We start from the raw sequence: 14,594 nt of genomic DNA, 5'->3' as shown, positions 1-14,594 counted from the left end.
TTCACCATATTGATCATAACTACCTCGGTTTAGGGTAGTCCAGTTCTTTCTCTAAGCTCAGGTTTCCTTACTAGCTACCTAGCTTACTAGTTCAACCAGTTATTATTTTCACAAAACTATTTGTTTTATTTTATTTTAGTCAGGTAATGTTTTGAATAAAATGCACTAAATATTGTCCCTCTAAATGCCAGGGGTTTACGAAACATAACTAAAAGAAAATCACTTTTTACTTTGTAAAAACTAAATGCAGATTTCATTCTACTCCAGGAGAATTGTGATTCAGATTCTAGTGTTTGGAAATCACAATGGGGAAGCACTGTTTATTATAGTCACGGGTCTAACCACACAGCTGGTACTATGATACTGCTTCATAAGTTTAGAGGTGATATTTCAGAGTCATGTACGTCCAAAGATGGGAGATGGGTTATATTGATTTCAAAACTAGACAATGCTTGTTTCATTATATGCAATGTACAGTTGAAGTCAGAAGTTTACATACACTTAGGGTGGAGTCATTAAAACTCGATTTTCAACCACTGTCGGATAAGACATCTACTTTGTGCATGACAATACATTTTCCAACAGTTGATTGCAGACAGATTATATCACTTATAACTCACTGTATCAAAATTCCAGTGGGTCATTAAGTTAAGTTGACTGTGCCTTTAAACAGTTTGGAAAATTCCAGAAAATTATGTCATGACTTTAAAAGGTTCTGATAGGCTAATTGACATAATTTGAGTCAATTGGAGGTGTACCTGTGGATGTATTTCAAGGTCTACCTTCAAACTTAGTGCCTCTTTGCTTGACATCATGGGAAAACCGAAAAAAATCAGCCAAGATCTCCAAAAAATAATTGTAGACCTCCACAGGTCTGTTTCATCCTTGGGAGCAATTTCCAAACACCTGAAGGTACCACGTTTATTTGTATAAACAATAGTACGCAAGTATAAACACCATGGGACCACGCAGCCGTCATACCGCACAGGAATTACACGCGTTCTGTCTCCTAGAAATGAATGTACTTTGGTGCGAAAAGTGCAAATCAATCCCAGAACAACAGCAAAGGACCGTGTGAAGATGCTGGAGGAAACGGGTACAAAAGTATCTATATCCACAGTAAAAACAAGTCCTTTATCGACATAACCTGAGATGCCACTCAGCAAGGAAGAAGCCACTGCTCCAAAACCGCCATGAAAAAGCCAGACTACCTTTTACAACTGCACATGGGGACAAAGATCGTACTTTTTGGAGAAATGGCCTCTGGTCTGATGAAACAAAAATAGAACCGTTTGGCCATAACGACCATCGTTGTGTTTGGAGGAAAAGGGGGGCTTGTAAGCCGAAGAACACCATTCCAACCGTGAGGGGTGGCAGCATCATGTTGTGGGGATGCTTTGCTGCAGGAGGGACTGGTGCACTTCTCAAAATAGATGGCATCATGAGAAGGGGAAATGATGTGGATATATTGAAGCAACATCTCAAGACATGAGTCAGGAAGTTAAAGCTTGGTGGCAAATGGTTCTGGATGGACAATGACCCTAAGCATACTTCTAAAGTTGTGGCAAAATTGCTTAAGGACAACAAAGTCAAGGTATTGGAGTGGCCATCACAAAGCCCTGACCTCAATCCTATAGAACATGTGTGGGCAGGACTGAAAAAGTGTGTGCCAGCAAGGAGGCCTTCAAAACCTGACTCAGTTATCCCAGCTCTGTCAGGAGGAATGGGCCACAATTCATCCAACTTATGGTGGGAAGGTTGTGGAAGGCTACCAGCAACATTTGACCCAAGTGAAACAATTTAAAGGCAATGCTACCAAATACTAATTGAGTGTATGTAAACTTCTGACCTACTGGAAATGTGATGAAAAAAATAAAAGCTGAAATAAGTCACTCTTACTATTATTCTGACATTTCACATTCTTAAAATAAAATGGTGATCCTAACTGACCTAAGACAGGGTATGTTTACTCGGATTAAAATGTCAGCAATTGTGAAAAACTGAGTTTAAATGTATTTGGCTAAGGTGTATGTATTCTTTCGACTTCAACTGTATATGGGTAAAACTCTTCCTCCTCATATAAGACTTTCTTTTTGGATCTTGCTGATAAGCTTACTGAGCTGCAAAACAAGAATACAAAATGCATGGCTTATAATAGCTGGAGACTTTAACGAAACACCTGATACTCTTTAGATAGATCTCCACCTAGGAGTTTTCGATTGTAGAGATTTAGAGATGCTCTTAAATCTATGAAGGGCACCTGGAACAGATGGTCTTTCTGTGGAATTTTATTGACACTTTTGGGAACATTTAGAGGGACCAGTATTCAACATGTTCGGGACTAACTTTGTCTCTGTTATCAATGTTTTATAAAGATATGAATAGTTCCATTATGATTAATCGTAACACATCTCAAATATTTAATATTCACCAGTGTACGCCAGGGTTGCCCCATTTCAGCACTTATAGTAATTCTACAACTAAAATAAATATCTAACATTTTAAACAACCCTGAATTATAAGGTATTTCATAATTTGAAAAATAACTAATACAAAATTAGCAGATGATACAGCTCTGTTTCTAAAAGACAAGGATCAAGTTGCTATTGCACTTAATATTATGAAATCATTCTCTTCTGATCTGATCTGGATCTTAAATAATGCGAAATATTGTCCCTGCATGACTCAAATTACCAATCTGTTGAGAATATTGCAGTGAAAGACAATGTGAAATATTTAGGGGTGTACATGGTGAAACACCATATTGTCCGTCAACATCTCAATTTCGCTCAGAGATTAAAGTAAACAAAATCCACCTTTAATATTATTATTATTATTATTATTATTATTATAACTGGCTCCAACGTATTATTAGAATGGTTTTATTGTCCAAAGCAGAAGGTCTGTCACGCTTTGTCTACCCTGCTATCCCTATTTGTAGCTGATCAAACCAGCAAGGATATCAACAAAAACTTTCCTAGACTTTATATGGAAAAATAAAACGCAAACTTAAGAAGTCTGTAATATCAAACCAAAGAGCTGATGGTGGGCTTGAAGTACTAGATTTCATTGACATCAACAATACCTTTAAAGTAAACTGGATAAAAATATGTATACTTAGATCAGAATCTATATGGTACTTCATTCCCTGTCATATTTTTATGAAATTGGGTGGTCTTCAATTTGTGGAAGTGCAATTATTCTCCAGCAAAATTACCCATCAAACTGTCCAAATTTCATGAACAAGCCCTTTTAGCCTGGAAACTATGTTATGTCCACAACTTCTCCCCACACAAGCCACTTCTGTGGAACATCTATTTGATAAAGAAAGAAATATACTCTTATAGAAAGTTCTTAGAAACATAACTTCCCAATACTTTATAAAGAATGTAATTCTATATGCAAAGCATTATCTTCAGGACTTAATTAAATCTCATTTGTGTTTTGGCAAACATGTCATGATAGATGCACAACTTATGTTACAAGGTTTCCCCCTGCTGGATAAGAAATGTAATACATTCATAAGATAACTTTTTCACTCCAAGAACAAGATCTCCTAGAGGGAAAATATTCTGGAACGCACATATTACTGAAATTGAATGGAAGAAAGCTTGGTTGCTCCCCCACCCATGTCAAATAAAGTTTTTTTTCAATCACTTTAAAATACTGCACAAAATATATCCTTGCAATAACTTCATGGATTTAAATTCACGGATTTAGAGGACATAAAGGAGAAACTATTATACACATTCTGTGTGTGTGACTCTGACGATATTTTGGAGCAAGTATTTACAATTTTTATTTAATCAATAAGACCCATGTATTTACAATGAAATATGTCAAATGTTATTATTCAAATTAAAACAAAACCACTGAATTAGTAGTTAATTTCTTAATTCTCACTGGTAAATTGTATATACACAAAAACAAATATTTGAAATCGGTCCCTAAATGCAATATATTTTCACTTGAAATCCAATATCTAATAAAATCTCTAGAATTAGTCAATAACAAAAAAACACTATTCTTACAACTCGATCATAAGTTTACACAACTAGAACCCCTGGCTTCTTTCATATTTTTTTTAATCATTTTCTTTAAGAACTTTAACTTTTAAAATCAATCAATAATTTTTTCACTTTTAATGCTATTTTATGTTTATTCAGAAAAAATACACATGCCACCCTGCATACCACTGCTGGCTTGCTTCTGAAGCTAAGCAGGGTTGGTCCTGGATGGGAGACCAGATGCTGCTGGAAGTGGTGTTGGAGGGCCAGTAGGAGGCACTCTTTCCTATGGTCTAAAAAAAATGGGACACTGCCCTGTGTAGGGTGCTGTCTTTCGGATGGGATGTTAAACGGGTGTCCTGACTCTCGAGATAATTAAAGATCCCATGGCACTTATTGTAAGAATAGGGTTGTTAACCCCGGTGTCCTGGCTAAATTCCCAATCTGGCCCTCAAACCATCATGGTCACCTAATAAGCCCCAGTTGACAATTGGCTCATTCATCCCCTGTAACTATTCCCCAGGTTGTTGCTGCAAATGAGAATGTGTTCTCAGTCAACTTACCTGGTAAAATAACAGCTAAAAAAATTAATAACCATGCAGTGATGTTATATGTAGAAAATGCTGACGAGGAAAAATGGACAAAAACACACCGATCTCATCAAGGGTCTAGCTTACCCGTGGAAAGGAAGATGGTGTGTTGGAAAATGAAGTGTCAGCCAGGAACAGAAATAGCCTATGCGTTCTTAACTTTAACTACTGAACCTAAACAACCAAGTGTGGATGGCTAACTGCCTCTTCTTTCTCCTTCCCTTTATAGTTAGGGCTCTGTTGGTTTACACATACAAAACAAACACCATGTGAAAGCTGTAGGCTTTCATCATAGTGAGTCTGCCAGTTGTTTTCAGCCAGGTACAGGCACTCGGTAGCCTTGACGAAGATGTACTCTGAAGGAGCCTACCATTAATCCTTTAGCTCCAAGGACATTACAATGCCTTCAGAAAGTATTCATACCCCTTGACTTATTCCACTTTGTGTTACAGCTTGAATTCAAATTAGATTTGATATATTTGTTTCCTCGCCCATCTACACACAATACACTATAATGACAAGTGAAAACGTGGTGTTTTTAAAAATCTGTTCAAATTTATTGAAAATGAAATACAGAAATATCACATTTTCTTAAGTATTCAAACCCGAGACAATCAATACATGTTAGAATCATGATTACAGCTGTGAGTCTTTCTGGGTAAGTCTAAGAGCTTTGCACACCTGGATTGTATAATATTTGCAAATAATTATTTTAAAAAGTCTTCAAGCTCTGTCAAGCTGATTGTTGATCAATGCTAGAGAACCATTTAAGTCTTACCATAGATTTTCAAGAAGATTTAAGCCAAAACTAAACTAACTAGGTCACTCAGGAACATTCAATGTCATCTTGGTAAGCAACTCCAGTGTATATTTGGCTTTGTGTTTTAGGTTATTGTCCTGCTGAAAAGGTGAATGTCTCCCAGTGTATGTTGGAAAGCAGACAACCATGTTTTCCTCTAGGATTTTGCCGATACCTAGCTCTATTCGGTTTTTGTATCCTAAAACACTCCCTGGTCCTTGCCGATGACAAGCATACCCATAACACAATGCAGCCACCACCATGCTTGAAAATATGAAGAGTGGTACTCAGTGATGTGTTGGATTTGCAGTTTTACTTTAGTGCTCTATTGCAAACAGGTTGCATATTTTGGAATATAATTTGTGTACAGGTTTCCTTCTTTTCAAACTGTCATTTAGGTTAGTAATTATGGAATAACTACAATGTTGTTGATCCATCCTCAGTTCTCCCATCATAGCTATTAAACTCCTGTTCCTGTTTTAAAGTCACCATTTGGCCTCATGTTGAAATCCCTGAGCGATTTCTGTCCTTTCTGGCAACTGAGTTAAGAAGGACACCTGTATCTTTGTAGTGACTGGGTGTATTGCTGCAACATCCAAAAGCATACTTGATTACTTCACCATTCTCAAAGGGATAGTCAACATATGCTTTAAAAAATGTTGACCCATCTACCAAAATTCACTGCTCGAATGTTTACTCCTAAACTTATTTAGGCTTTCTATAACAAAGTGGTTGAATATTTGACGCAAGACATTTTAGCTTTTACATTTTTAAATTTGTAAAAAATGTCTACAAACAGAATTCCACTTTGATATTATGGAGTATTGTGCATAGGCCAGTGACAACATTTTTATTTAATATATTTAAATTTTGGTTGTAACAACAAAATGTGGGGGAAAAAGGGTTGTGAATACTTTGGTAGACTGGCTCCGGCAGCCAAAACAGCCAAATATTCCATCCACATGTGGATTGATTCTCAATTGCAAAACAATTCTAGAAACATAATGCCCTTTCATACCACATCAAAATAATTTCACAAATGTTTAACCAGCTTTACCACAGTTGCAGCCAACAACAGCATTTTTCAGTGACACCTTCTGGCGGCCACAGGTGTTCGGCGCATTCTAGATAGCTAATTTGCACCGGTGGTCCCTCGGTCTTCCGTACACCCTTGCTGTAACATGGAGATATGGCCCTGTGGGAACACTAACCCTAGAAAGGTGTATATCAAGTTAACCTTCATGCCATTTTAGTCTTGCTGATATAAAACACCCTTATGCATCCAAAACCCTACCACAAGCAATGCGTGTTAATGTTCAGACCGAGCGTCGGACCTTTTAACAAAACTCCCTTGTACAGAAGACGCCTTTGTCCAATGGTTCTTACGTGTAAAGTAATGGAACGGAGAGTCATGATCAAGAGCTATCGGCAGCTATATCCTACCTTTGGCTCCACTCTCGAGCCACATTAACACACGTGTCATTTGGTGTGTGCAAAATGTATCCTTTTTCCCCCCTAAAAACACAGCACAGTGTCCTTTGGAGGAAGTAGGCAATTTTATTAATCTATGCATCACTTATCTACCACGCCTCATTTAAGACACCAAATACAGATTAAAGCAGAACTATGCAGAAATTGCTCTACCATTTCGTGGTTGCTAAAATTCTAATAGCCTAATTCAGTTGTTACAAGACAAGCAATTATAGTGTAGAGTAATACATTTGTGAAATCTATTTTCCATATCCAAAAATACTGTATTTTCAGCTGTAAATAAAATGACGTAAAAAAGACCGGGGAGTATAAAAATAGCGCACATAGAACAGATCTACCGCTTCTTAAGACTTGCTTTCGATGAGAACGACAGCGCTATAACTCACATTTCTATGTGAATTTGGTCAGGTCGCACAAAACGTTGCAGCTTTAAGATTTGATGTTAAACTGATAGAGTAAGGTGGACCTTATTAACCTAATGACATGGCCTCTTGATTCCCATACTCTCGTAAGCAGTCATCCTGTTCGTCAGAAAACATGCCGATCCACCAGACTGTGTCGAATGAGTGCTAAGAAAGCAGACAGCACAAATCATATCCATCTCCAATCATGGTTGGTTTCAATGTTAACAGCTCAAAAGTATGCCAACAACCATTACTCTCAAAGCAGCTGCCCATTGGTTATAGTTAACTGACTTTGTGGCTGATCTGATTATTGAGCGAGGCTACAGTGAGCACCACTCAATAACTTCTGACACCAGATGTTGTGGAAGGCAGGCAGGCAACCTCCTTCTGTAGCTCAGTTGGTAGAGCATGGCGCTTGTAACGCCAGGGTAGTGGGTTCGATTCCCGGGACCACCCATACATAGAATGTATGCACACATGACTGTAAGTCGCTTTGGATAAAAGCGTCAGCTAAATGGCATATATTATTATTATTATTATTATAAATACACACACAGCCAAGCCAGCCAGTCTCTCACGGGCTCCAGATGAGGCACACCTGATGGGCCTTCCACCTGCCTATGACAGACATCTGCAAAACGTTTACCAACTGGCTAAGCTAACATAGCAGGCGTAAAAGAAACCCTGAAGCTATACTTAACAAAAATATAAAAAAATAACAATTAAATAATTTACTGAGTTACAGTTCATATAAGGAAATCAGCCAATTTAAATACATTCCTGGATTTTACATGGCTGGGCAAAGGTGCAGCCATGGGTGGTCCTTGGAGGGCATGTTCAGTGTACTGGTCTTGACGAGAAGAGATTTTTTTTCTTTTTTAAATAGCTGTCTTAGGAGGTTTTCTACTACACTGTTCAACCAATCGAGTAAATGTGGAGTAGGAGTTACGATGGAGTGTCGTCTTGTTTATGTCCAAAAGCGGATGTCACGTCACAGGCTCTCTTTCCATTTCCCCTGAAAACTCAAACATCCAGTTGATGCAATAGGGTCCAGCTGCAACATCATCTCTCAGAGCAGTCATCCCTCAGGTCTCTATGCTGCTACCTACTGATATGTCATCTCTTAGCGCAGTGCATCTCTCAGGAAAAGTGGGGGTGTGAAAGGAACCATATAAGGAGAAGTGGGGTTTTTCAAGGAGTCTTATCACTAGAAGCGCTGGAATTCCATAACTACTAGAACCGCCATGACTTGATATTTCTATTATTATTATTTAAAATATTGATTAAAAATAGTCGAATGTATGATTTTTTAAAATAAAAAAGGTAGCTAACGTTAGCTAGCATTCTCATTTACGAAAAAACTAAGTTACCTACCGGTAGCCATGGACGTAACATTCGAAGACAGCTCACAATTAGTGAATACATAATTTTTTTAATTACTGAAATGCCATACGGTCATTTCTGCAGACTAACGTCCGATAACCCAAATAACGTGGAGTGGCAACTTTTGAAACGCCCACTTCTCCTTATATAGAGGGCTTGCAGTTGATGTACGGCGGCTCCTGACGGCCATGTAAGGAAGAGCAACGCATTAATTACCACCCGAGTGACTACCGCAAACTGCATGATAACAGAACCTAAAACTAGTTGATTCATCAACCATGATTCATTTGATTATGTACTACTGTAGGTTCAGCAGCTAACCTTTATCAAGACACCCATGTCGACTGGATTCCCACTGTGAAGATGTGCAGTGCTGCAGCAGCATAAGTTTCTACTACTTGGTCCTTTTCCAGATATGAAAGGAGACGTCCCTCCAATTATACGAGATGGTTGTTATAGGCCGCACTTTGGTCAAATCTGAGCGAGTCGGTTGTGCCATTTGGGTAGAGCACCTTTATCTTGTCGTCAGGACAAAAGTGCCCCCTTAAACCGTATGAATATCTCAAATATAATTTGGAACATGTGAAAGACTATCGTAAACATACTTTAATTATAGCGAATATTATTGTATGGGTGAAAGAAAATCATTGTCATCTCTGCTTTGCCTAGCACCATAAAAACACATTTAGCATTGACAATGTAATTGTTGTAGTTATCACAGTGGCACCTCTAAGTGCCACTCAGATCTTCTTGGAGAAAAGTATCTGGCATTGAACTTGGTAGTAGTAATTGTGTGTATGTTTTAAGCTAAGGATCTTATCTCCAGCTTTCAGACATTTCACCACCTAGATTACAAGGGTTGGATTTTTTTTAACCAAAAATGTAATATCAGTACACGGCATGTACAAAATCTAGTATAATGATTAGCCACATATACATTGTCTACTGGTATCGTTTTTAAATTGAGAACATATACCTGAACAATATGTAAACAGTGTGTGAGTTAAGCTATTTTCTGCTTCAGATGGACAATGTCAAGGGGTGGATTGCAAACGCCCATGAGGCTTAAAGGCACTACATGGTCAATCCGACATCTGCATTGGCAATGCAGCATTTACGCTGACACGGCCTCTGCAGAAGTCGGGCCATTCATCATTCTGGCGGTACGTGGAGCAGAGCTGTTGTGAAGGAAGTTGTCAAGGAAGTGAGTGTGTTTATACAGGACCTCCCGCCCGCCCTCACCTACCAATCATGTCAATGCAGAGTTATACAGAGCCCTCCACATTGTTACAAAATTTGAGAGGTGCATGGCGGTACGGAGCTCAAGTTGGCCTCTGCGTACCTCCGGAGGCTACACATTGTGTCATATCATCCAAACGATGCCTTCGACCACATTTTCAGATCATGCATAAATTTGCTTTAATGCCATCATACTGTAGGCCAGTGGTTCCCAACTCTGGTCCCAGAGTACCCCACAACAGTCCAGTTTTACTGTAGCAGCAAACACACTTGATTCAACTAATCATCAGGCCCTCAATGAGTTGGATCAGTATGTTGTCAGGGGCTACAGAAAAAGTGCTTGCTATTGGGGGTACTCAAGGACTAGTGTTGGGAACCACTGCTGTAGGCCTTTGGCTGCATTGGCATTGCATGCAATTTAAAAAATGGGTTCACATGGCTGATATCCTGATAACATTGTGGCAATCAAATAAAACTAATTGGAGAATTTATGACTAAACAGAAAGGTGATGTTAATTTGAGAATACAACACAGGAACAGACAAATTAGAGACATATTCCCTTCCCCTTCTTTATTGCTGGATTGCGATCTGTGATTAAATCAACATAAGCGCTAGTTCATCCTGAATAATAGTTAAGTTAACAATTAAAACAAGTTTAAAACACTTCACTTCAAAGAATCAACACTTTCATATAATTTCAAAGTGTACAAGTAAGCTAATCCATATGTAAACATGTTGACATTTTAGCAACAAGTAGGCTACCATTACTAAAACAATTTCGGGGGTGGAAATGTCAATACCAGCCTCGCTCCACCGATCCCTGTCTACTGGGTGTGCAGAGTTCTGCTCCAGTCCAGCAGTAGCTCACTTGATTAACTAATTAGGTTTGATACATTGAATAAGGTACATTAGTGCTGGGCTGGAATAGAAACCTTGCACACCCAGCAAGGTTGGCCTGCTCCAGTTGTAATAGGTTTATAAATTGCATGGCTTTTAAACTATTTTTGCTGACAAAATTTGCTAACATATATCCATGGTATACAAGGATGTACCCTTATTCTCTTGTGAGCTCTTCATCTGCAGACAAGGGTTTGCCAGCTCTGTATCTGAAGACAGAAAACACAAAAGAAACAGGCTGCATTATACTAAAGTTAGACATCCCTGAAAAATCTGTCCTCAGTTTCTCCTCACTAGGGACTGGAGAAGTTTCATAGTGTCCTCCCACAAAGTTACCTGCCATATCCAGAGTAACATACTCTCCCTGCTCTGACAACTGGAAGTGGTAGCTAATCCTGTCACCCTCTTCCATGGCTGTTAGTTAGCTATCTACAGTACCTAGCTACAAATGCATTTGGAATTACAACAAATACGTAAAGATAGCTAACTAATATGACGTTTGTAAACTGGTGATATTTAATTCACGTAGCTAGCTACCTATACAGTATGTAAAGTTAGCTAGCTAGCTAGCGAACATTACGTAAGGAGCTCATTTAAGTTAGCCTGCACACTAAGTTTCTGTAGCAAGCTAGCTAGCTAATAATACATTGATCATTTTAAAAATATGTTTACTTACTTGAATAGGTTCTACCCCGGCTCTGTTTTATGGGTCCTTGAAAAACTAAATAACGGGCAGTCTTTCCAATGTTCATGGTGGTTGCAAAACACAGCAAGCCATTTGGACAAGTGGAGAACTTTCAACAGACTGACCACACCGCTCACGTCGCATACATGTTATTCAATCATTTCACCCACACTGCTTGCACACTTCAATGAGTGCTTGTACTAAAATAGATATTGGTTTTATTTGTGACGCTTGACGTGCTGCCTCTCCCATCTCCTCATTGGTTTTTAGGAGCATATACCCACGTGTGTGACTTAAAGATGAATTGAGGTCCACACTCCAGTCCAGTTGGTAGTGGTAATGCACCTTAAAGTTGGTTGCCAACCACAATATAAAGTCCAAAGAAGAAGCATCTTGAAGGAGGTGAGATTACTAGAAACAAACTTGGTTTACCCTTTTATCTGCAGATTAATTGTTGTGGATTACATGTCGGAGTAGAGGACCTTGTGCATTTCAGGTAAAATAACAACCCAATGTTTGTATCCCAGGACAAATTAGCTAGCAATTGCTAGCTAGCTAATTTGTCCTGGGATACAAACAAACATTGGGTTGTTATTAGCAACAGCTAGCTAAATTGCCATAAATGTTTGCTTTTTGACCGGTCCCCAAATTAATATATTTGGTTCAGAATTTGTTTTGATATTTCAACCTGCGTGTCCTGGTCCTGTCTGGTGTGCTTGGACAAAAACAATATGCGTGCAATGGCGAGCGAGCTGTCTGGTCAACATGTGAGTTTGGTCTTCCAACACGAAGTTTGGGGTTGCTAGGTGATTTGTGACGCAACTGCAAGCACTGTATGGTTCCGTTCGAATCCCCCACTTTTCCTGAGAGATTACATATCAGTAGGTGGCAGCATAGAGACCTTGAGAGATGACTGCTCAGAGATTATGTCGCAGCTGGACCCCTCGGTTGAAGGGGACCCAGCAGAGGCTACCAACCAGCAAACAATCTTACCAACGACAGTATATCTGGTCACCCAAATTAGTTTTCTAACCCAGACAGTACAGTGAAAGGACTGAATGAGTTTATATTTAATTTAATCTGATTGGCATAGTAGGTTTGATATGCTATATCCTTTAAGGAATTAAACTGGTAACGTTAGTCAGCCTACAAAACTTCAACACCAAATGTAACAATTTAATATGGCGTTCCACAGACGATGTAAGCATATACCTGAAGTTCCGATTTCCATTCATGAGGTCTCTGTCCGGATACTCCCCGGCTCTCAATGGTCAAATATCGGCGCAGCTCCTGTTCGCACGACGCTATTTAGTCAGCGCTGTAGCTCTAGTGTTGGAGATTTTCCACCCGAAGACTCTTAAGCCGACACCCCGGCTTCTGTCGCTGATGTGGACACGGGCCGCTTGCGGTGTCCACTTAACCAGAGGTCTTCCCAAATGTCCCTAGTTGTTGTCAACCCGCACAAGTTAAACGACGTATCCCATTATGATCGTTGGAGTATGAATTGTTTCCAGCAGACAAATCTATTTATTTTCAAAGACAAGTCTCTGAAAATATTTCACGGAGACTCGACAGACGGCGCCTATTCCTGAACGGCTTTAATGCTACCTCAGTCGTTCGGCGTTTTGCCTCGTCATCAGTTGCCAGGATAATAACAATTACTTGACATTTGTTCTTCGAACGATAAACGTGAACACTTTGCCGCTCTTTTGGTGTTGTTCTGCCGGCAAATGTGTGTTTCACACCCCGGTACGTTCTCCGTACTAACGCTGTGAAGCAGACAAGAATAATTAAGTACTTTCCGGGTCACGGTTTTTGGAATCCTTCAGAATAAGAGTCCTTTCGATACTTTGACAATTAACACTATTAAATATATATAAATACAAAAATATATTTAACTAGGCAAGTCAGTTAAGAACAAATTATTATTTACAATGACGGCCTACCGGCCTACCCCAGCCAAACTCTAACCCCGACCATGGCTGTTTGTGATACAGCCTGGAATTGAACCAGTGTCTGTAGTGATGCCCCTAGCACTGAGATGCAGTGTCTTAGACCGCTGCGCCACTCAGGAGCCCTTTCACAAATCAGACTGTTGAACAAACTTAATTGAATGTACTTTACCTGTTGTCTGCAGATTTTGTCTTTATGTAGGAGTTAATATGAGACGAAATATCCACAGGGAAGTGTTATTACAACGCGAGCATTGCAAAATAATTGTAGAAATCTATATTATTCAATTATTGCGCCAACGAGTGCCTGCGTTGCCAAGGGCTAAAATAGAAGTCAGTTCTATTTCTGACGCAGATCGCACTGCAAGTCCTGCCTCTCCCATCTCCTCATTGGTTTACTCACGTGGGTGACTGAAGACAAATGAGATCAGTGAAGGTAATGCACCTAATTTATGAAAGTTGCCAATCGCAATATAAAGTCAAGAAAAGAAAAAGCCTGGAAGGAGGCGAGATGACTAGAAACGATTCGGTTGACCGTTTTATGTGTGGATTAATTGGTGGAGTAGAGAACCCTGTGCATTTCAGGTAAAATAACAACTCAATGTTTATATCCCAGGACAAATTAGTTAGCAACAGCAAGCTAGCTAACAAAATTTCCATAAATGTTTAATGCTTTTCGACCTGTTCCCAAATTAATATATTTGGATCAGTGTTGGTTTTGATATTTTAACCCTCGTGGCGTGATCACGTTTGGGGTGGGGGGACGAAATACATTTATGCACGATGACGCATGCGCGCAGCCAGTTTGGGTTGCTTGTTAGCTTGATTTTCAGTAAACTAGTATGTACATTGTGGGTATTTCCTTTATTTAATTTTTTCAATACTGGTGCAATTCGCACGTGACATACACTAGCACAAAATCGCAGAGCCTAACCGAACAACAGCTGATTGCGAGGAAACATCACAGATAAGATAAGACATTTGAAACATTTGATCTCAATAGTTCTGTTCCCAAAACTAGAATATGTAATGACCAGAGTGGACTAAGTTTTGTAGACTTTACCCTTTGCTAAAGTTTTTAAAAAGTGCGTTATTTAGTAGGAGTGCAAAGACTAGTTGAGTTCAAGCACATGCGCACTTCATTGA

The 14,594-nt window shown here is 39.2% G+C and overlaps 1 protein-coding gene across 2 annotated transcripts in view; it reads right to left on the bottom strand.

Moving 5' to 3' along the window:
- LOC118398330 (protein argonaute-3-like) overlaps positions 1 to 13,293 on the bottom strand; it is a 39,380-nt gene extending 26,087 nt beyond the window's left edge. For both annotated transcript variants that reach the window (XM_035793563.2, XM_035793564.2), the window contains exon 1: positions 12,709 to 13,293. In XM_035793563.2, the coding sequence (XP_035649456.1) occupies positions 12,709 to 12,727 (19 nt within the window). In that variant the 5' untranslated portion in view covers positions 12,728 to 13,293. The remainder of the gene's footprint in view (positions 1 to 12,708) is intronic.
- Positions 13,294 to 14,594: the final 1,301 nt, after the last annotated feature.

The sequence above is a fragment of the Oncorhynchus keta genome, chromosome 19 (genome assembly GCF_023373465.1).
Source record: "Oncorhynchus keta strain PuntledgeMale-10-30-2019 chromosome 19, Oket_V2, whole genome shotgun sequence".
NCBI classification, from domain to species: Eukaryota; Metazoa; Chordata; class Actinopteri; order Salmoniformes; family Salmonidae; genus Oncorhynchus; species Oncorhynchus keta.
This window is presented reverse-complemented; position numbering and strand designations above follow the sequence as displayed.